General features: G+C 41.9%; 1 protein-coding gene across 4 annotated transcripts in view; it reads right to left on the bottom strand.

Annotated features, from left to right (window-relative positions):
* The window catches only part of LOC106607698 (sorting nexin-14), a 32,381-nt gene that overhangs the window by 2,805 nt on the left and 8,205 nt on the right, over positions 1–21,371 (bottom strand). Inside the window, exons 9-25 of one of the 4 annotated variants that reach the window (XM_014204934.3) lie at positions 21,190–21,346; positions 19,226–19,301; positions 19,040–19,084; positions 18,871–18,951; positions 18,497–18,611; positions 14,133–14,288; positions 13,598–13,722; positions 13,362–13,420; positions 12,937–12,963; positions 11,879–12,008; positions 9,815–9,989; positions 5,530–5,613; positions 5,271–5,371; positions 4,942–5,053; positions 4,607–4,647; positions 4,280–4,399; positions 1,365–1,488 (exon numbers count right to left, since the gene is read on the bottom strand). In XM_014204934.3, coding sequence (XP_014060409.3) covers positions 1,365–1,488; positions 4,280–4,399; positions 4,607–4,647; positions 4,942–5,053; positions 5,271–5,371; positions 5,530–5,613; positions 9,815–9,989; positions 11,879–12,008; positions 12,937–12,963; positions 13,362–13,420; positions 13,598–13,722; positions 14,133–14,288; positions 18,497–18,611; positions 18,871–18,951; positions 19,040–19,084; positions 19,226–19,301; positions 21,190–21,346 — 1,728 coding nt within the window. Of the gene's footprint in view, positions 1–1,364; positions 1,489–4,279; positions 4,400–4,606; positions 4,648–4,941; positions 5,054–5,270; positions 5,372–5,529; positions 5,626–9,814; positions 9,990–11,878; positions 12,009–12,936; positions 12,964–13,361; positions 13,421–13,597; positions 13,723–14,132; positions 14,289–18,496; positions 18,612–18,870; positions 18,952–19,039; positions 19,085–19,225; positions 19,302–21,189; positions 21,347–21,371 lie in introns of all 4 variants that reach the window. The other 3 variants (XM_014204932.3, XM_014204937.3, XM_014204936.3) reach the window with 3 other exon arrangements.

A 21,371-nucleotide genomic window follows, 5' to 3' on the forward strand; every position in this document is an offset into this window, starting at 1 on the left:
GATTGAAATTACTGTAATTAATACATGTATTAACAGAAATTAATGTAACCAAATGACAGGGATTAATGGTAAATTGACGGTTTTACAAACGGTTGGCTACCACATGGGCATTCATAAAAGTGCATTGCGGGCGAAACTGTATAGCTTAGGCTACTATTCTACTTTGCAGGGATAGGATGGCAGCATTTTTTTGTTGTCTCGCTTAGGGTGGCATATCAGCCAGGACCGGGCCTGATCAGCATTGATTAGTCTATAAATTAAATAAAGATTGTTATTATATCATACCAGGTTGGAGAGGATTGGCGCATTGTCCATTTTTTTGCACAACATTAACGCATTCTAGGCCTCAGAGCCAGATTAATCTTGTCAACTGCTGTTGAATAACTAATGAATAGTCAAACGCATCAAACCTTTTTTAAAAGACCCAATTTATTTATTTACTAGAAAACAAAAATGTGGATTGTATAACAAGAAATTCCACAAATCAAGCAATTTGTTTACTCAAGTGTCATAGCCTATAATGCTGTACACTCCTGCTCATCTAGTGATTAGCTGCTGTAGCATCAAAGGACAGATGGAAATAGGAGATGTAAAACGTTTAATAGACATACTAAGTTACAGAAACAATTCCTTATAATCATTAGTAAACACTCCCGCTATTAGGTCAAGTGTATCTACATCTCCTTTGCACCCCAGTATCTCTACTTGCACATTCATCTCCTGCACGTCTACCATTCCAGTGTTTAATTGCTATATTGTAATTACTTCGCCACCATGGCCTATTTATTGCCTTAACTCCCTTATTTTACCTCATAAGCACTCACTGTATATAGACTTTTTGTTTTCTTTTGTTCTACTGTATTATTGACTGTATGTTTTGTTTATTCCATGTGTAACTCTGTGTTGTTGTATTTGTCGAATTGCTATGCTTTATCTTGGCCAGGTTGCAGTTGCAAATGAGAACTTGTTCTCAACTAGCCTACCTGGTTAAATAAAGGTTAAATAAAAAAAATAAACATGAAAATAAAGTTCATTAAAAAAAAAAATCAAAATACTAAAATGAATGTAGGCCTAAATAAAATGTTTAGACTGTTATTTTACTTTCATGTTGGACTTCATTCATTACCGTCAGTTACACGGCTATTCAATTACAGTCACAAGCCTACCTACAACCTTCATATCATTACATGTACTGTAGTGGCCATCACTGGCAATACTAAAACCCTCCATATTCTTTCACTAGATTCACTTCTAATGACAGCCGTATTATGCTCAAGATGTTTGTTTTATTTGTGTGACTACCATATTTCAAATCATGGTTCAGTCACAGGGGACTACTTCTTCCCTGGTGCCTGGTCACTTACCCATGAACATCATGTAGTCATACATCCCTTCCACTGAGATCACCTCCATAAAGCAGTTCCGGTTGTGTTTCTTCTCCAGGCCCTCGGGCAGGTTAGCGTTGTTTTTGTACAGGTCAGTGAATAGCTAGGGAGATAGGAATCTTTTATATTGACGAGAAATGAAAGACTACAAAACACACAACTCAGTCTTTCAAGGAAGTTCAGAGTGAATCAAACCAGTCAGTTAAAGCAGTTTCTAACTAACAGTCTGACACACTTACTTAATCATTTAAATCTGAGATTTTACATGCAACATTTCCATGGAATATGTTCTTTCAAAAGTGCTAAACCCTGGAATGACCGGAACATTCTCTCATTATGGTTAGTGGAAGGAACATGCAAATATTTATCATTGTGACTGAAATGAGCACATCCTGTGAAAGAGCAGAGCTAAGTATTTGACACTGTGACAAAAATATTTTTTTAAACGGAAGACACTAAAATATTTCGTTCCAGCATTCATCGTGGGGTCATTTGTAAAAGCGCCTGAGATTTAAGAGAAATGGTTTTAATTTATTAGTTGGGGTCAAGGCCAATGCTTCTTCAAAATGTTTTTCGGCACTGAGCAAATTTCAGGTCTGCTGAGCACAAGCTTGTACGTTGTGAAAATGCAGTGCAACTTTCAGCGCTCGTTTACTGTGAACACTGAGGCTGTACCCACTTTAAGTTAGTTTCAGACAGAGGTCAAGTAGGCTACTGTGGCTATTTGATCATAATGTAGGCCTACCAGAAGGGCCTACCATCAAAAACAATGGAGTAAATTCATCCCATAACATTTTAACACAGAAATAGCTGTTCTATCATTCAGCCTACAGTAGCAGGCAATGTTTGGTGTTCAATGTAGGCCCACATTCCAGGAGACTTCTGAAAAAAACATGTAGGGCTTGACATTAACCTGTTTATGCAGTTGTCCTTTAGACAAGGAAGGTGACTGAAAATTAAACCACTTTACAAAATAAAATGTATTCTTGTTCCCATAACATTATTATAAAGAATCAGAAATATTATGCTACACTTTGCCTATTGGCTACTTAGCTTATTCAAGCCTGTCTTTAAACTCGGACAAAACAGAGATGATTGTTCTAGGTCCCAAGATAGAAAGATAACCCTAGATGTCCCTAGAATTTCTAAGCAAACAGCTGGAGGCAGGGCTTTCTCCTATAGAGCTCAATTTTTATGGAATGGTCTGCCTATCCATGTCAGAGACACAGACTCGGTCTCAACCTTTAAGTCTTTACTGAAGACTCATCCCTTCAGTAGGTCCTATGATTGAGTGTAGTCTGGCCCAGGAGTGTGAAGGTGAACGGAAAGGCTCTGGAGCAACGAACCGCCCCTGCTGTCTCTGCCTGGCCGGTTCCCCTCTCTCCACTGGGATTCTCTGCCTCTAACCCTATTACAGGGGCTGAGTCACTGGCTTACTGGTGTTCTTCCATGCCGTCCCTAGGAGGGGTGCGTCACTTGAGTGGGTTGAGTCACTGACGTGGTCTTCCTGTCTGGGTTGGCGCCCCCCCTTGGGTTGTGCCGTGGCGGAGATCTTTGTGGGCTATACTCGGCCTTGTCTCATGACGGTAAGTTGGTGGTTGAAGATATCCCTCTAGTGGTGTGGGGGCTGTGCTTTGGCAAAGTGAGTGGGGTTATATCCTGCCTGTTTGGCCCTGTCTGGGGGTATCATCGGATGGGGCCACAGCGTCTTCTGACCCCTCCTGTCTCAGCCTCCAGTATTTATGCTGCAGTAGTTTATGTGTCGGGGGCTAGGGTCAGTCTGTTATATCTGGAGTATTTCTCCTGTCTTATCCGGTGTCCTGTGTGAATTTAAGTATGCTCTCTCTAATTCTCTCTCGGAGGAGGAGGACCTGAGCCCTAGGACCATGCCTCAGGACTACCTGGCATGATGACTCCTTGCTGTCCCCAGTCCACCTGGCCGTGCTGCTGCTCCAGTTTCAACTGTTCTGCCTGCGGCTATGGAACCCTGACCTGTTCACTGGACGTGCTACCTGTCCCAGACCTGCTGTTTTCAACTCTCTAGAGACAGCAGGAGCGGTAGAGATACTCTCAATGATCGGCTATGAAAAGCCAACTGACATTTACTCTTGAGGTGCTGACTTGCTGCACCCTCGACAACTACTGTGATTATTATTATTTGACCATGCTGGTCATTTATGAACATTTGAACATATTGGCCATGTTCTGTTATAATCTCGGCCCGGGCACAGCCAGAAGAGGACTGGCCACCCCTCATTGCCTGGTTCCTCTCTAGGTTTCTTCCTAGGTTTTGGCCTTTCTAGGGAGTTTTTCCTAGCCACCGTGCTGCATTACTTGCTGTTTGGGGTTTTAGGCTGGGTTTCTGTACAGCACTTTAAGATATCAGCTGATGTAAGAAGGGCTATATAAATACATTTGATTTGATTTGTCTCAAAATACAACACCTCCCCTTTAAGACAAGAAAAAGCTTTTTTACCCGACTCACTTTTCAAAGATGCTCTTGTAGGAAGCAATCACTCCCCCATTGCTGACTACAAATTATCTATAACTAGGCTAATAACTCCCTAACTAGCAATGGATATGAACAAATGTGCACATGTGGCTACATGCAGCTCTCGCTTTGATCTCAAAACAAGCCTTAGAGGGAACATTGGTCAAGGTTGTCCACTGAAGCAGGACACATCCCTAGATATATCTGAGCTTGATGGGAGGGATGTATACAATTAGTGTTCACTGTGAAGTGTGTACGTGGTCCCAGGGCAAATGGGGAGTTTTGCACCGTTGGCACGCACAGTAATTGTAAAGGTAAAACTAGGGAATTTGGGGGAAATGTGACCCTACTTTAGGATTTTTTTTTTTTATTACTTTGGGGAATTGTGCAACCCTAGCCTCACCTTCTTGTTCTTCTCAGCAGTAGGGCTGAGCATGGTCATCTCTGGTCTGCTAGGTTTGGCTTTGGGAGATTCACAGGAGTTGAAGAAGGACTGGATGAAGGGCTCCAGGTTCTGTCCTTTCTGGCAGGCAGAGATGCAGAGGAAAATAAAGACAGAACATTGCGATTAATATCAGTCGACTGAGCCGGAATATTGTCTGATCATATCTACTTCCTTTTCAAGTTAAATTGAGTCTCAGAGATGAACTATAACATTGATATATTGGTATTGGCCGGAACCCCAAGAGATATTCTACTATTAAAAGCACACTGGAAAAATGCCTCTTACCTCTTTTATAATTTTTCCAGGGACAGACCTGAATATTTTACCTGAGAAGGAATAAAATCAATTAATCAACACAGATCCACATGGAGCTACATAGCTAATCAATAATGAACTTCTCATGTATTTCACCATGGCATTTTTAGTCCTATAAATTCTGTATGAATGCATGGCCAAAAGTAGTGCACTATATAGAGGATAGGGCGGCATTTGGGACGCAGAACATGTACTTCTCCAGGGCATCTTTAGCCCTCCTCGTGTTATAATGTATGAATGTGTTAGAAAATGCTCCATAGACGTTAATGATGTACTGTATGAATGTGTTAGAAAATGCTCCATACCGAGGTTTACATCAGGCAACATCTTGTCCATGAACTGAGACTCCATGCTGTGAGGCGATAGGAAGTCTGCCAACAACTGACTGTTACTTAGCTCTGGGTGCTGCATCAGTCTCTGTTCCCAACACACGCACGGATAAAGGAATGGATGCAGGCACGGATGCACGCATAGATGCACACACACACACACAATACAAATATGCACATGCACAGGACTCACCAAAAGCAAGAGAGATGAAGATATAGAGTAATTTGATTGATTGTTGTTTAAAGCCTTGAATGCACTACAGTTACTGCACATTATGCAGAGCAACAGGCCTATGAATGATTACCTGCAAATATTCCTCAAATTCTTCCCTTTTGGATGACAAGAACTCATAGTTCTTTGGTCCAATAATTCTTTTCGAGGGAAGCTGTGCATCTGCAAATGAGCCTGTGCAAAAGTGAACAAGGTCAATTTACTAGTGACATTTACAGTGTCAAAAATGAAAAAAAGTTCTGTCTGCATCCACCAGCCACAGGACTGAAATAAAGCCAAAAAGGTATACTTCCTCTGTTGAAATGTGTGAGAAAGTATAAGTGACATCTTACCATGGAACTCTGTGAGTTTATTTTCTAGAACGTAGAATTCCATGTATCTTCTGAAGATGGACCAGTTCTCCGTTTCATGCCCCACTGAGAAAACCGCTCAAGAGTCAACAGAATTGAAAACTAACATCAATATTGCAGTTGTATATTTCCCAATCCCCACTGTCACAATTCATCAAATGTATGGCTGCTTCCCAAATGGCACTTTATTACCTACATAGTAGGTAGGCCAATATATAGAATTAATTCGATTTATTTGAATTTATGCTTCAGCGCGATGTTCCAAACGCTTGTATCGCAAGAATCAAAAAGTACATTTTTTCCCTGTTTTTATGAGCGTTTATGTATTTTTGGTCTCATCTCCTTCGCTCCTTCTGTGCACCTTCTCACTCGCACACAGACACTAAGCACTAATGCCACTCACAACAACAAACGATAACTTTTTGCTCTCTGACAAGAAGCAGTTTAAACTTGCTATTTGCATTTGAGGTTTGGGCCAACAGAATGGGTCATATGGACACCGAAATACTTAAAGACATTATTTTTCTGTAATAGAGGAGAACGATACTCTTTTTATATGTCGCAACTCCCAACATTCATAACAGAGCAGACCCTACTAAAACGGGAGTGTCAATAAACATGACTGTGGAAAATTCATGCTCAGTTTCTGACTCGCTACTGCTAGCAGCATTTTAGCCACAGACTTATATACTAGCTGTCTTGTCTGGGTTTTTTTTATAAATGTGCAATGAGCATAAAAATAATAATTTATATAAGGAATTGGCAACTCATTGTCATTCTGAGAAATAAGCATCTTCTTATCGAGGTAGGCCACTTGATTTCAACAACTAAACAAAGTGAACAGGCTATGCTGTTCAAACAGTAGAGACGGACAGGACGGTCTATTCACCCAGTCTTCCCTATGGCTCAGTTGGTAGAGCATGGTGTTTACAACGCCAGCATGGTGTGTGCAACGCCAGGGTTGTGGGTTCGATTCCCACGGGGGGCCAGTACAAAAAAAAAATAATCATGAAATGAAATGTACGCATTCACTACTGTAAGTTGCTCTGGATAATGACTAAAATGTAATGTAAATGTATTCATAATAGTTCAACTGTTCTACCTTATTAGCAAGCAAATAGAAAGCTTATGGTAGAAGGCTTATATCTTAGCCTAGGTATAATTTTATACGCCCTGAATTCATTAGATTATTGCTGACTGTTTGAAATGCAGCATATTTGACCTTTAATTGTGCAACAAAGCTTATTTAAACGTTAAAAAAAAGAATCAAGATATTTATCGTAGGGGTGGACGATATGAACAAAAATTCATATCACAATATTTTCCACTGTCCGGACGATAACGATATACTGTAAACAAAAAAACATTTCATGAGCCCTTCAAAGTTAATAAATGACAAAATATTGCTTTGAACCTTATAAAAACAAAGGGGGCATTGCACATTTTTGTATACATTTTTGTTTACTTCTGTGGTAAACCTGTGCAAACATGAAACAAAAGCTATACGAGTTAAATAAATATGCAGTAGAATTAAATACAAATATTTAATGCACTCAGGATTTAAAGAAAATGTATACTTTTTTTTGTTTTGTTTTACTTTTTCCTGCCAAATATAAGAAGTGCAGTCTTTTTTCCGCATAACACCGGTCATCGCCATCATTTCATTTCAGAACCTCCGTCTTGAACAAATGGAGGACCGGCTTCAGATACGACACACTCACGTATGTCTCTCCTGACATGGCATTTGCTCCCAAGTGGCGTAGCGGTCTAAGGCACTGCATCTCAGGGCTAGAGGCGTCACTACAGACCTTGGTTCGATCCTGTGTGGGATCGGGAGTCCCATGGCAGCACACAATTGGCCCAGCGTTGTCCGGGTTAGGTGAGAGTTTTCCCGGGGTAGGGCGTCATTGTAAAATAAGAATTTGCTCTTAACTGACTTACCTATTTAAATAGAGGTTAAATAAATAACATTCTAAAAATCCTGTGAAATCCTGGAGGTGCTGCCGTGATGGATTCAAAGACCTCACTGTCTTGCCAGGAGGGTGCAGGGTGCCGTGTATTTTGTCTGTTGCCAGGACTTGTGCGACGGCCTTTTCCTGCACCAGGACTCTTTCCATCATCTGCAGTCGAGATACAGTCGGGGATTCCGTGATGAGCTTGTGGAGGGGCAGGCTCACTTTATCCTGTGTACTTGTCAGGGCCTTCTGCTTCTTCCACAAGTAGGAAAATATGCTGACCACTTTCTTGCACACTCCTGTGGCCTGGGAAACCCAAGGTTCGTTTTGGACTCTCTTCTCTGAAAAATAAAAAGGTGAAAAAGATTTACATATTCATCACAATTATTCAATAGAAATAACATTGCATCTGCTGTAATTACAACAATTTAGAGCATGGACACTGGACATAATTACAAATTGAATCCATCTATAGATTTACATACAACTGTTGTGATTGAGAGCTTTGTTGCTTTAGAAAATGGGATCATTTATTGAGTAGGCTATTTATTATTGAAAGAGAGAAGAAAAATGAATATACTGAAACCATAGCCTAACGTATCAATATTAAATAAAAGCAATGTAATCCATGAAATGTTTGGATATTGCACACATTTACAAATAAATATTATAGATTTGCATAGCTGTGTGTGTGTATGTGTATATGTGTGTGTATATATATATATATATATATAGATATATATATATATATATATATATATATATATATATATATATATACACACACACACACACATATGCAAATCTATAATATATTCGGCTTAACATATACTAGACTGCCTGTTGCTTCTTATAACTTCAAACAGATAAGGAATACAATAAGATATTTTAAATTGTTGTTTTTAAGTTACGTTATTTGTCTACCTAGCTCTGTGTGTTTTGGATGTTGAAACTTACCAATAGCAATGTGTAGCCTGTGTCCGAAACACCCTAGTCTTGTCCATTTGTTCAGCTCCAATGCCTTGACCATGTTCGATCCGCTGTCGGTAGTCATACATACTTGACGCGACTCTTTCAAGCCCCAGGTTGAAAGTGCCTCCCCTCAGCCCAGCTGCAACTATTTCTCTGGTGTGGTCGTCTGGGAAATAAGAGGTCTGAAGGCATTTGCTTTGCAGCTTCCAGTTGTCGTCAATGTAATGAATCGTGAGGCTATGTATGGCTCTTTGGTCCAGCTTGACCATAAATCGGCTGTGGTAGAGAAGAATGCAGCGTCACGGATTTCGTTGGCAACTCTGCCCCAACATTCTGTGTAGAGTTCTGGTAGACATGTTTTGCTGAAGTTTTTACGGCTCGGGATCTTGTCTCTTGGGTCTAGAGTTCGAATCAACTTTCTGAAACCATCTTTCTCCACAGTTTGATTTGGTTCCATGTCTTTCGCTATGTGATACGTAATTGCATTAGTTATTTCATTCCACTTCTTGTCATATGGATTACCACTAATGACTGATGCTTTGAGTGATAGCTGAGTGTGGTTCCGGCTTGAAGATGTCTTGGGACTTGCTCTGCTGCTCCGGGGGTTTGTTGCATGCATTCTGGTAGATTCTTCCTATTCGCGCACATGCAGGGTTTTCAGATGGTGAAAAAGATTGCTGGTGTTTCCACCTTTGGCTAGCACAATGTGTCTACACAACTTACACAATACTGTTTGTTGGTTGTGGTCCGATATCATAAAGCCAAACCAGTTCCAAAACGACAGAGGCCCCCTTTTTTCGAACCAATTCTTCGTTGTCCTGCAAATCAACCTCAATAGCATTATTTTCCTCGTCTTCAGTCATCTGGACACTTTTGCTAACGAAAGGAGTTTACTTCACTAAATGTTTGCTTGCATGTTTGTTTGTTGACTTCGATTGGCAGGCAGATTGTGTGTAACATCCATGCTCCTACTTTTTTTCTTAGCTAAAAAAAAAGCAATGTAAAAGATAAAACAATTTGAACTAGCCCACTAGGCTATATCACTCGACAGAAATGTTTTTAACAAAAACGCCTTATTTCATACATTTATTAATTTACCATGATATGGCAAAATCCACATCATGGCACAACGTCATACCGGTATTCATGTTCATACCAGTATACCACACTACCCCAATATATCTTGAATCACCCATAACTATCTTTAGGCCATATCCCCCAGCCCTACTACATAGTGTCCTACTTTTGACCAGGACTCTCTGATCAAAAGTAGTGCATTATGTAGGTAATAGGGTGCCATTTGGGACTAATTCATAAACACCTCTGGGTTGTGCCCTCACCTTCCTTCCTGTCGTTGCGCTCCACATCGATACAGAACACAGGGACCCTCTCCCTATCGACCTCATCAACGTAGGGGATGGTGATGCTCCAGGCTGACAGGTTTCTCAGGACTCCTGGAGTACTGCAAGCCTCCACTGGGGTGTTATCCTCCACCACCATAGTGGCCTCCTCAATCTGCAACACATGGGAGGTGTGGGACAACAGTTGAACTAAGCTCATGAGGCACTTATAAGTTATATTCTTCTAGAATCATATAATTTACATAAAAGTCAAAAAATGTATGTACCAATAGCAGAATGCCCCTTTAATTGTACTTAGCTAAAAAAAATAAACCCTTTGGTGATAATAAACATGAAAACCACTTATTCATATACAGTGAGGGGAAAAAAGTATTTGATCGTGGTCCCCTGCTGATTTTGTACGTTTGCCTACTGACAAAGAAATGACCAGTCTATAATTTTAATGGTAGGTTTATTTGAACAGTGAGAGAGAATAACAAAAAAATCCAGAAAAAAGCATGTCAAAAATGTTATAAATTGATTTGCATTTTAATGAGGGAAAAAAGTATTTGACCCCTCTGCAAAACATGAGCAAAACCCTTTTTGGCAATCACAGAGGTCAGACGTTTCTTGTAGTTGGCCACCAGGGTTGCACACATCTCAGGAGGGATTTTGTCCCACTACTCTTTGCAGATCTTCTCCAAGTCATTAAGGTTTCGAGGCTGACGTTTGGCAACTCGAGCCTTCAGCTCCCTCCACAGATTTTCTACGGGATTAAGGTCTGGAGACTGGCTAGGCCACTCCAGGACCTTAATGTGCTTCTTCTTGAGCCACTCCTTTGTTGCCTTGGCCGTGTGTTTTGGGTCATTGTCATGCTGGAATACCCATCCACGACCCATTTTCAATGCCCTGGCTGAGGGAAGGAGGTTCTCACCTAAGATTTGACGGTACATGGCCCCGTCCATCGTCCCTTTGATGCGGTGAAGTTGTCCTGTCCCCTTAGCAGAAAAACACCCCCAAAGCATAATGTTTCCACCTCCATGTTTGATGGTGGGGATGGTGTTCTTGGGGTCAGAGGCAGCATTCCTCCTCCTCCAAACACAGCGAGTTGAACTGATGCCAAAGAGCTCCATTTTGGTCTCATCTGACCACAACACTTTCATCCAGTTGTCCTCTGAATCATTCAGATGTTCATTGGCAAACTTCAGACCGACATGTATATGTATTCTTGAGCAGGGGGACCTTGCGGGCGCTGCAGGATTTCAGTCCTTTACGGTGTAGTGTGTTACCAATTGTTTTCTTGATGACTATGGTCCCAGCTGCCTTGAAAACATTGACAAGATCCTCCCGTGTAGATCTGGGCTGATTCCTCACCGTTCTCATGATCATTGCAACTCCACAAAGTGAGATCTTGCATGAAGCCCCAGGTCAAGGGATATTGACAGTTCTTTTGTGTTTCTTCCATCTGCGAATAATCGCACCAAATGTTGTCACCTTCTCACCAAGCTGCTTGGCGATGGTCTTGTAGCCCATTCCGCCGGAGGCCACTGTCCCTGACATCTTTGGAGAGCTCTTTGGTCTTGGCCATGGTGGAGAGTTTGGAATCTGATTGATTGATTGCTTCTGTGGACAGGTGTCTTTTTTACAGGTAACAAGCTGCGGTTAGGAGCACTCCCTTTAAGAGTGTGCTCCTAATCTCAGCTCGTTACCTGTATAAAAGACACCTGGGAGCCAGAAATCTTTCTGATAGAGAGGGGGTCAAATACTTATTTCCCTCATTAAAATGCAAATCAATTTATAACATTTTTGACATGCTTTTTTCTGGATTTTTGTTGTTGTTATTATGTCTCTTACTGTTCAAATAAACCTACCATTGAAATTATAGACTGATCATTTCTTTGTCAGTGGGCAAACGTACAAAATCAGCAGGGGATCAAATACTTTTTTCCCCTCACTGTACAGATAGTGGAAGATGAGGAAGTGAAATTGGTTTCTCTTTGGGTGTCAGTTTTAAGTATTGCACTATATCGGGAATAGAGTGCCATTTGGAGGGGAAGCGCTCACCGCTTCATCTTCAGCGTTGACCATGGCGTACGGCAGCATAGTCCCCTCCATGGCGGTGCTTTTGAAGACACCTTTGATTTTGCTGCCGATCCTGCTTATCCCGAAGGACTCCCCTCGTTTTGAGATGTTCCTTCACAGGCACACACAAAAACATGCGTGAACAACACAAGTGAACACACCAACTAGGAAATGGAGAGTCGGAAAGGGAGCTGTGTGTGACTGCATGTGTTCCTGTCAACAGTTGTTGAGGCCACTTATTCAAACGTCTGATGTTATTGCAGCCTTGCCTCATGTCAAAATGCCATGCTGATTTCCAAATCCGAAAAACACACAACGAGAGCACACATTATGAAACGCTGCACATTCAACTAACGGACAGACGAAAACAGATGAGAGGCACTTTGAAGTTGTGTATTACAGGAGTCCATGCTTACAGACTGAGGCTCATAGCTAGCCATATGTCAATAGAAGTTAGAAATGTTAGATGGGAACGTTAGTACAGACCAAATATTGGGGACAACCAATGAGGGTTGAAGAGAGATGGCGTGAAATTGAGGCCCTTCAACACTGCCCCAAAAAGGTGGACTTGGTCGGGCAGCTGTTACGCACAAGAAAACTATGGACGCTCACACAAGACATGGATAGATAGACCAAGAGAGAAACGGCATGAGAAGAGATCAGTAATGGGGCTATGGGCAACTCCATCGTCCTCCTCTTCCTCCATTCAAGCACTCGCGACTTTGTATATGCAACTAAAATAAAGACCAATGCATCTATCCAAAATGTAACATAGGCCTATAACCCCAAATCTTGTTCAGTTATAGCAATTCAACACAGTAAAGAGTAAGTCAATACAAAAACACATACAAACACTCGATTGCAAAAGTCTACTGAAGACAAGTGCTTATTGCCCCACAATGCTTTTGTTCTCATGCAAATTTTGGTTCCATTCACTTCATTCTGGGCATATTAAGTCGCATACCTTGCATGCAGCTAAATCAACAGCAGCCAGCCGAGGGACATTAGTTTGGCCTGCCTCATTCAAAACACATACTCACCTCATATCATCCAAACTCAGACTATTCCTGGAATAATAGGCACAATGAATTACAGGCTGCCAGGATAAAGAGGACCAGCCCACAAATAGTACAAATTAGCCTCAGTGCCCTTTGTGGGGATGTGGTGGGCGTCAACAACAAAAAACTAATACACCACCCTAATGTAGTGTTGATGTGAACTTGATTTAGACTTGGAGGCATTCTGTGTATTACATGAATGACATAATGAAACTAGTCTTAACACTTCTGTTTGGAAGAATATTAAAGCTCTCCAATTAAGTCTCTATTTAGATGTAATGGGAACATTTGTGGACTATATTATATGACAAAAAAAAATATATATAAAACTAACTACACTACACACTTCAGCTTAGAGTAATATTAGACCTCTTTCCAATGTAGTCATTGCTATCAGGAGCACAAACCTGTTCATTCTGGAGTCCATTTTTGGAGACTCCACCCCCCTCAGAAGGTGTCTGAAATACTGCAGAGAGAAAGAGAGCTATAAATGTGGGAAAATATTATCCATTTGTCAACTTGCTTTTGTATACTGAAACTTGCTTTTGTATATCGTTGACTCGGTCATAGTATGTTTGCACAATGTGCAATTTAGAACACAGACGATAGTATAGTACAGTGTAAGCGCTGTACTTGGGCTCACCTCATCGCTGTGGCAAAACATGGGTGTGAAGACTCTCTCCAGCAGGGACAGCACATGCTCATAGGCCTCAAACAGGCAGTGCATGGTCTGCAGCTTCACCACTCCCTCGTACGGCCCCTGTGCAACTAGTGCCAATTATGACAGAGCGCAGTAAAATAAATTTAAAATATTAAAAAGAGCAAGTCATATATTTACATTTACATACATTTTAGTCATTTAGCAGACGCTCTTATCCAGAGCGACTTACAGTAGTGAATACATACATTTCATTTTCATTTCATGCATTTAAAAAAAAAAAAGTATTTATTTTATTTTTTTGTACTGGCCCCCCGTGGGAATCGAACCCACAACCCTGGCGTTGCACACACCATGCTGGCATTGCAAACACCATGCTCTACCAACTGAGCCACAGGGAAGGCTTGGCTTGTCAAGGTTTGTGGACTTCGAGAAAATAGCACATATCTGATTGAAAAAGGCTGCGCACGTCACACTATGTTGAACGATGATTGTGTACTGAGAATCTAGCAGAGCTTACTGTTTCGTATTTCCTCGATGATGAAGGGGTCAAAGCTGATCTTGTCGATGCTTTCTTCTAGGCAGTAGGTCTCATAGAGGTGCTGCACCTCTCCATGCAGACGCTGCAGCTCAGAGTCACTCAGCTCCGGACACAGGATCTTATCATTGAACTCCTCTGGAATGACATGAAGGAGAAGTAGATGAATGCTGCGTTTCATTGATTGATCAATGTTTCATAAAACTTCCAAGTTCACAGTAGCGGTGCGTGGGTAAAATCACTGGGGAAGCCAAACCATGGGAAAAAAATCCATATTACAACCTACGTGTTGTGATACTTGCATTGTTTGTTCTATAACCTGTTAGTTCATATGCCTTGCGACCCTGATATATAGGCTTAAAGGCCGAGACAATAAGGCACAGTGGCAGAATAAATTCAACCACACCTTTGTTTCAACACAAAACCGGAGAGCAACATCTGTCCGGTGAAGTCCACAAAACATATTGCATGTGACAAACAGTTACATGATCTACAGCACTGTCAACCAAGTTAATGTTTCCGACATTTTTCGGACTACTAAACAACTACTGATTTAGAACACCGTAGGGTTAACACAAGTCGCAAAGAAAACAGGGAGCTGCCTCCACTATTCCAGCACCATTTCAACATAATCAAATCACCTATGCTTAGTTAAATACAGTGACAACTAAAAGATTTCAAAAACAATTTAGTCCAATCAACATAAGCTAGATATGTGGCTGTCCATGGTACTGATGTGTGTGCGCATGTGTAAGTAAGTACGTAAAAAAACATGTCGACTCACCCTACATGTAGAAAACCACCAATGCCATCCTCTCTTTCATGTTGCCGAAACGGTCTATGATTGTCATATAGTACACACTTAGTTTTCGTTGTCCTAGGCTACCTGGCTAAACTGCTTGCTGGCTAATCTGACTTCATGGGCAACGATTAGCCAGCTCGTTAACATTAGCCTACTACATCTAGCTACATATTGAACTTCCATCCTCTCAGGCCTGAGGCACAATGTATGAATTTATGGTTGGATCAGAATCACCGTTATAATCACTGGCCAGTACAGAGAATTAAAGCCACAAGTCGAAATTCCTACCTCCGTCCATGGCTAATTTAGGAAAGGGCCAATTTCAGCTAGCTAGCTAGCCACCGGAGGACAACACAACGATGCAACAATTCAAGTTTCTTTCTGTCAATTAAGTTTGGCTTGATCTGATGGTGTGAAGCCAAATCCAAACTGGCTTCCCTTGACAGGTCTATTCACAGCTGCGCTCACTCAGTTTAGCTCAAAGCTGATTGCCTATTATTGTATAACTGTTTATCGAGGGAGGACAAATGCTAGCTGGCATCCCTTGCATTCAATGCTACAGGCGGCAACAGAGCTGTGGCGGTCACGAAATTTTGTCAGCCTGTGATTGTCAAGCAAATAACTGTCGGGCTCACAGTAATTGACCGTATACTAACATACACATTTAGCATCTCCAGGCTTCCACACATAGCCTTATAAATCCGAGTAATATAGGTCTAAATAAGCATTAGTTTGATGAATATCTAGTCTACTTCAGAACAGAATAGCATACTCTGAGTTGTCCTTATGTTAGGTCCTGATCTGGCTATGCCAAATGGCTGTGGGCTACACTAGTTCATTTAGCAGACAAGATTTGCTTAGAATTCCATGGCATTATTTTATAGTATGAAGAATACAATTGAACAAAGCTGAATAAAATATCTATATTTTTCTCCAACCGATTTAAGGGCGTGCGCACATGCGGCTATTCTGTGTTGAGCGGTTAACATAAATGAGGTACTCCTATATGCTTCATTTAGAGTTAATGTAACTTTAGTTGTTCTACAAACGTTGGTCTATATGTTTAGATTTTTAATACATTGTAAGGCTGCATGATGCAACTAATTAATGATTTGGAAAAAAAAAAAATAATCGCTTGAAAGGCATGAGCTCTGCTTTGTTTTTTGCGCAAGCTGTACACACTTCATTAGTCTCTCATTCACAATTTGACAAGTACTTGATAATGCCTCGAATTTCACGGCGGCATCCCCTTTGTGTCCATAATGCACCCTAAAAAATACATGCCAGTGGCCATTGTGCCCTTGGCCCGGAGTGCTACGCTGTACCCTTCTCCCTGAGTGCTGTACGCTCCTAAGCCCCGCTCACTCACATGGCTCTCCATCACGTGATTGGGTCTTTCTCACAGGCTACAAGTGAAGACCGACACATCCGGGACGCAACTGTGCACGTCCTTATCCAATTTCGAGGTGCATATTGAAGATATTGGAAGAACTGTCCACATTTACTTTTCGTCAGCCAACAAGATGAGTAGGCCTAATGAACAGCAAAAGCACTAGCCTATGTCAATCTACTATCCCCCACAGTACAAAAGTCGACATATTCTATTCTGTGCAAGAAATAAATATTCCAAACATAGTCTGGGACAGTTGTGGAATGCAATAGATCACAAATTAATACAACCACTAGCAATGTGGCTGATGCAACAGATCAGAACATTTAGCTTAACATGTTTATGAAATATCAGGCTATTTCTTCACATTATAAGCGCAGCAATGCGCACATGGCAGTAGGCTATAAGCGCTTATGTTCCATTAGCGGGAAAAAAACATTATCAAAAGTGACCACAAATGCGATTATGTATTTAATGCTTTTATTATAAAAGGTGCATTATTATGGTGAAAATTATCTTCCCCAAACTTGAAACTCACGCACTGCTTATGTATGCTCTAAACCCCTTGTAAAGCAGATTAATGTGCTTCATTTTTAGAAGTTATTTGGCCACTTTAGTTGTGATACAAACCTAATCAAACATATAGGCCTATGGGCTAGGCTACAGGATGTGTGCGACTATGATTAGAAAAAGTCAGGGGGAAGGCAGTTTCTTATGCTGGGCATCATTCAGAAGTGATAATATATAGGCTAATATTGCCACCCATCAGACTATTCTTGACTTAATATTGTCTTTACATGTACTAAATAATATATGTGTAAAATGTGTTTTGATTTAAAATGGCCCATTATCATGCACCTGTCACGAAACAGGGGCAGCGGTAAAAAATACATGTCATCTATGCACTTAAGTAGCGAATGGTTCATTTTAAATGCCAGCCAGGTAGGCTATACTCCTGTTGTAAAGATAAACAAGGTGCTTAATATTAGGAAAGTTGAGAAATAAACATAGTAGGCCTAGCCTATAGAAAGATGATGGAATCCTCCTCCTTTTAAAATAGAGGCCATCACTCTGTTTTCTCGTGCAATTGCATAGTCTATAGAAATGTTGTGGAACAGGAGCTCATGGCCTCTCCTGAAGTGTTCGATTAGATTTTCAAACACATTTGCATTGATGTCAGTGATTAGAGGGACAATAGAGCGCTGAGTACCAGGCAGTTAGCAAGTTTGGTAGGCTACTAATGACCAGCAGCAGCATCAGAGCTTGGAGAAGCCTAATTACCATGACTAAACGGTCACGTGGAATTTGACTGCCTTCATGACTTGTGACCGCTGGTGTGGCGGTAATAGAGTCCTCGCAACAGCCCTAGGCGGCAACAATATCATACTCTTTTTGGCCAGACATCATCAGATAGATGGGCTACACATACAGAGGGGCGCATTTTTAATTGCTACCTCTGTATTCCTATGGGTCTCATTCAAAGCCATGATTATTTATACCCATTTTAAATGGTTCTAGTTCAAAAAGTATATATAGTACCAACAGGTTTTTGACAAGCAATCTAAGTAGGGTCAGTCTGAACATCTCAATGTTGGTTTGGAGTTAATAACAAACAGTAAAAGGGTTGATAAGACAAGATTATTCTATTTAAAAAAAAAAAAACATTTTAGTCTATGGGCCGTTTTTTTGCGATTGAAATTAGAGGGGAGCTCATTTAAATATTGCAGTAGTTAAAAAAAAGTATAAATGCTATCAAAAATATTTTCTCAAACAATCTAAACTGGGGCAATCTGGTTTCGTGTTAATAGCTTACATCTTTTAAGCTCTAGAGTGGGCCTGAAGAAGTCGAATAAGAAATAGTGTCTTGCCTTCAGCAAGCACACTAATAAAGAAAGAGGAGTGGGGTTGAGTGTTGTTACTCCCTTGACATCACTGGCTATGGTTACTCTGTGTCATCATGGACTTATGGTCTTCAATATACATGCCTCTCAATATGGGAGTAGCATGCAGGAAAGATGGCAATAAAAATGTATTTCTGTCATGACAAACAACTCAATTCAAAAAATATTTTAAGGGGTGAGAATGTGGTAGGAGGCAAACAAAAGGCCTTTTATAGCCTTGTATGAGGATCTCTGAAAGTAGTGGTGTCCTTACCCACAGTGAGGCAGAACTGAAGAACCTGCACGGCCCCCTCCTGCTTCAGGAAGTTCATAAAGCGGAAGAGCAGGTCCTGTTGCTCCCGGATCTCCTTCAGCTCCAGCTTCAGCACCTGGGAAACCACAGGCGGGGGGACAGCCACAGAGTTCAGAAACTGTGCTTGTCCATGCAAAACTCTAAACCAATACTTTAACTATTGCCTTCATTTGTATTATTTTGTCATGTCTTCTGTTTTAGTTCACTGACTACCTTTCTAATTGTGCTTATTAGAACTAGGAGGGTACAGTAGTACAGCTATTAATTGTCAGTGGAATGGATACATAACTAACAAGGGCTTTCTGTTCCAAATGCCGAAGGGACTAAGTGCTTACAGATGTCTTCTTGGTACGAGGGTCAGCGTATTTCTGCAGGAATGGAACCAGGGCAGATGGTGGATCCATGGCCAGCTCAGGCTGGGGAAACAATTTGAGGAATAAATCACAAATGCATTACAGCATGATGCTTCCACATGAGGTTTGGTAAAACGCCCAATTTACTTACTGGAGAGTCATCAACAAATATTAGAACCATGTGGTTCACAGTATCCTGAAAAGCAACAGGAGGAATACATCAATAAGATGGAATATGTCAACCACCGCTCAGTTAAATTGCTACCATTCCAGAAGTACATGATCTGCACATTTATATCCATATCCTATATCACTAAGCACACAACATTCTACTTACAGGATCAGCCACGAAGTCCAAGGTGGGGAGGAACACAGACCCTACCATGACCTCTCGCATCAGCAGAGCTAAAGATCTGACAATCAGGAAGACATTGGATTCTGATAAAGTGCCTTATTTCAAATGTATTTAACAGTAGAGTTCTACGTTTTTCCTTGAGGAAGATCTGACAGAAAAAATGTTCACTCAGTATATTTAGTGGTTAAGATAAACAGTTAAATGTCAATCATTTTGATAACAAGATAGTGATAAGAATAATAAAATACACTGCTCAAAAAAATAAAGGGAACACTTAAACAACACAATGTAACTCCAAGTCAATCACACTTCTGTGAAATCAAACTGTCCACTTAGGAAGCAACACTGATTGACAATACATTTCACATACTGTTGTGCAAATGGAATAGACAACAGGTGGAAATTATAGGCAATTAGCAAGACACCCCCAATAAAGGAGTGGTTCTGCAGGTGGGGACCACAGACCACTTCTCAGTTCCTATGCTTCCTGGCTGATGTTTTGGTCACTTTTGAATGCTGGCGGTGCTTTCACTCTAGTGGTAGCATGAGACGGAGTCTACAACCCACACAAGTGGCTCAGGTAGTGCAGCTCATCCAGGATGGCACATCAATGCGAGCTGTGGCAAGAAGGTTTGCTGTGTCTGTCAGCGTAGTGTCCAGAGCATGGAGGCGCTACCAGGAGACAGGCCAGTACATCAGGAGACATGGAGGAGGCCGTAGGAGGGCAACAACCCAGCAGCAGGACCGCTACCTCCGCCTTTGTGCAAGGAGGAGCACTGCCAGAGCCCTGCAAAATGACCTCCAGCAGGCCACAAATGTGCATGTGTCTGCTCAAACGGTCAGAAACAGACTCCATGAGGGTGGTATGAGGGCCCGACGTCCACAGGTGGGGGTTGTGCTTACAGCCCAACACCGTGCAGGACGTTTGGCATTTGCCAGAGAACACCAAGATTGGCAAATTCGCCACTGGCGCCCTGTGCTCTTCACAGATGAAAGCAGGTTCACACTGAGCACGTGACAGACGTGACAGAGTCTGGGAGCCATGGGCGGCCATGGAGAACGTTCTGCTGCCTGCAACATCCTCCAACATGACCGGTTTGGCGGTGGGTCAGTCATGGTGTGGGGTGGCACTTTGGGGGCCGCCGCCCTCCTGTGGCGGGGCCGCCGGGGGGGCGCCCACGGGGGGCCAGCCGGGGGGGCTCCACGTGTCGCCGGTGGCGCGCGACGAGGTAGGCCGCCGGGGCTGACTGCCATTAGGTACCGAGATGAGATCCTCAGACCCCTTGTGAGACCATATGCTGGTGCGGTTGGCCCTGGGTTCCTCCTAATGCAAGACAATGCTAGACCTCATGTGCCTGGAGTGTGTCGGCAGTTCCTGCAAGAGGAAGGCATTGATGCTATGGACTGGCCCGCCCGTTCCCCAGACCTGAATCCAATTGAGCACATCTGGGACATCATGTCTCGCTCCATCCACCAACGCCACGTTGCACCACAGACTGTCCAGGAGTTGGCGGATGCTTTAGTCCAGGTCTGGGAGGAGATCCCTCAGGAGACCATCCACCACCTCATCAGGAGCATGCCCAGGCATTGTAGGGAGGTCATACAGGCACGTGGAGGCCACACACACTACTGAGCCTCATTTTGACTTGTTTTAAGGACATTACATCAAAGTTGGATCAGCCTGTAGTGTGGTTTTCCACTTTAATTTTGAGTGTGACTCCAAATCCAGACCTCCATGCGTTGATAAATTGGATTTCCATTGATTATTTGTGTGTGATTTTGTTGTCAGCACATTCAACTATGTAAAGAAAAAAGTATTTAATAAGATTATTTATTTCATTCAGATCTAGGATGTGTTGTTTAAGTGTTCCCTTTATTTTTTTTAGCAGTATATATACGATTGTGACTGACAGTGGTGCATGGACTGCCTGGTTGGGTGGGCCTACCTGCAGTCAGTAGCTTTGGGTGGCATGAGATAGGCAAAGAGCATCTCTGTCATCTTCCTGAGATAAAGCAGCTCCTCTCTGCGACTGCGCAGGGCAACATGCAGGTCAGGGCCATACTCATCCAGAGCAGCCTGCTGCAAACCTTCAGTGTTCTTCACTAGAACACACACAGAGTATTAAAC

This window comes from Salmo salar, chromosome 06 (assembly GCF_965601325.2).
Source record: "Salmo salar chromosome 06, fSalSal1, whole genome shotgun sequence".
Classification (NCBI taxonomy): Eukaryota; Metazoa; Chordata; class Actinopteri; order Salmoniformes; family Salmonidae; genus Salmo; species Salmo salar.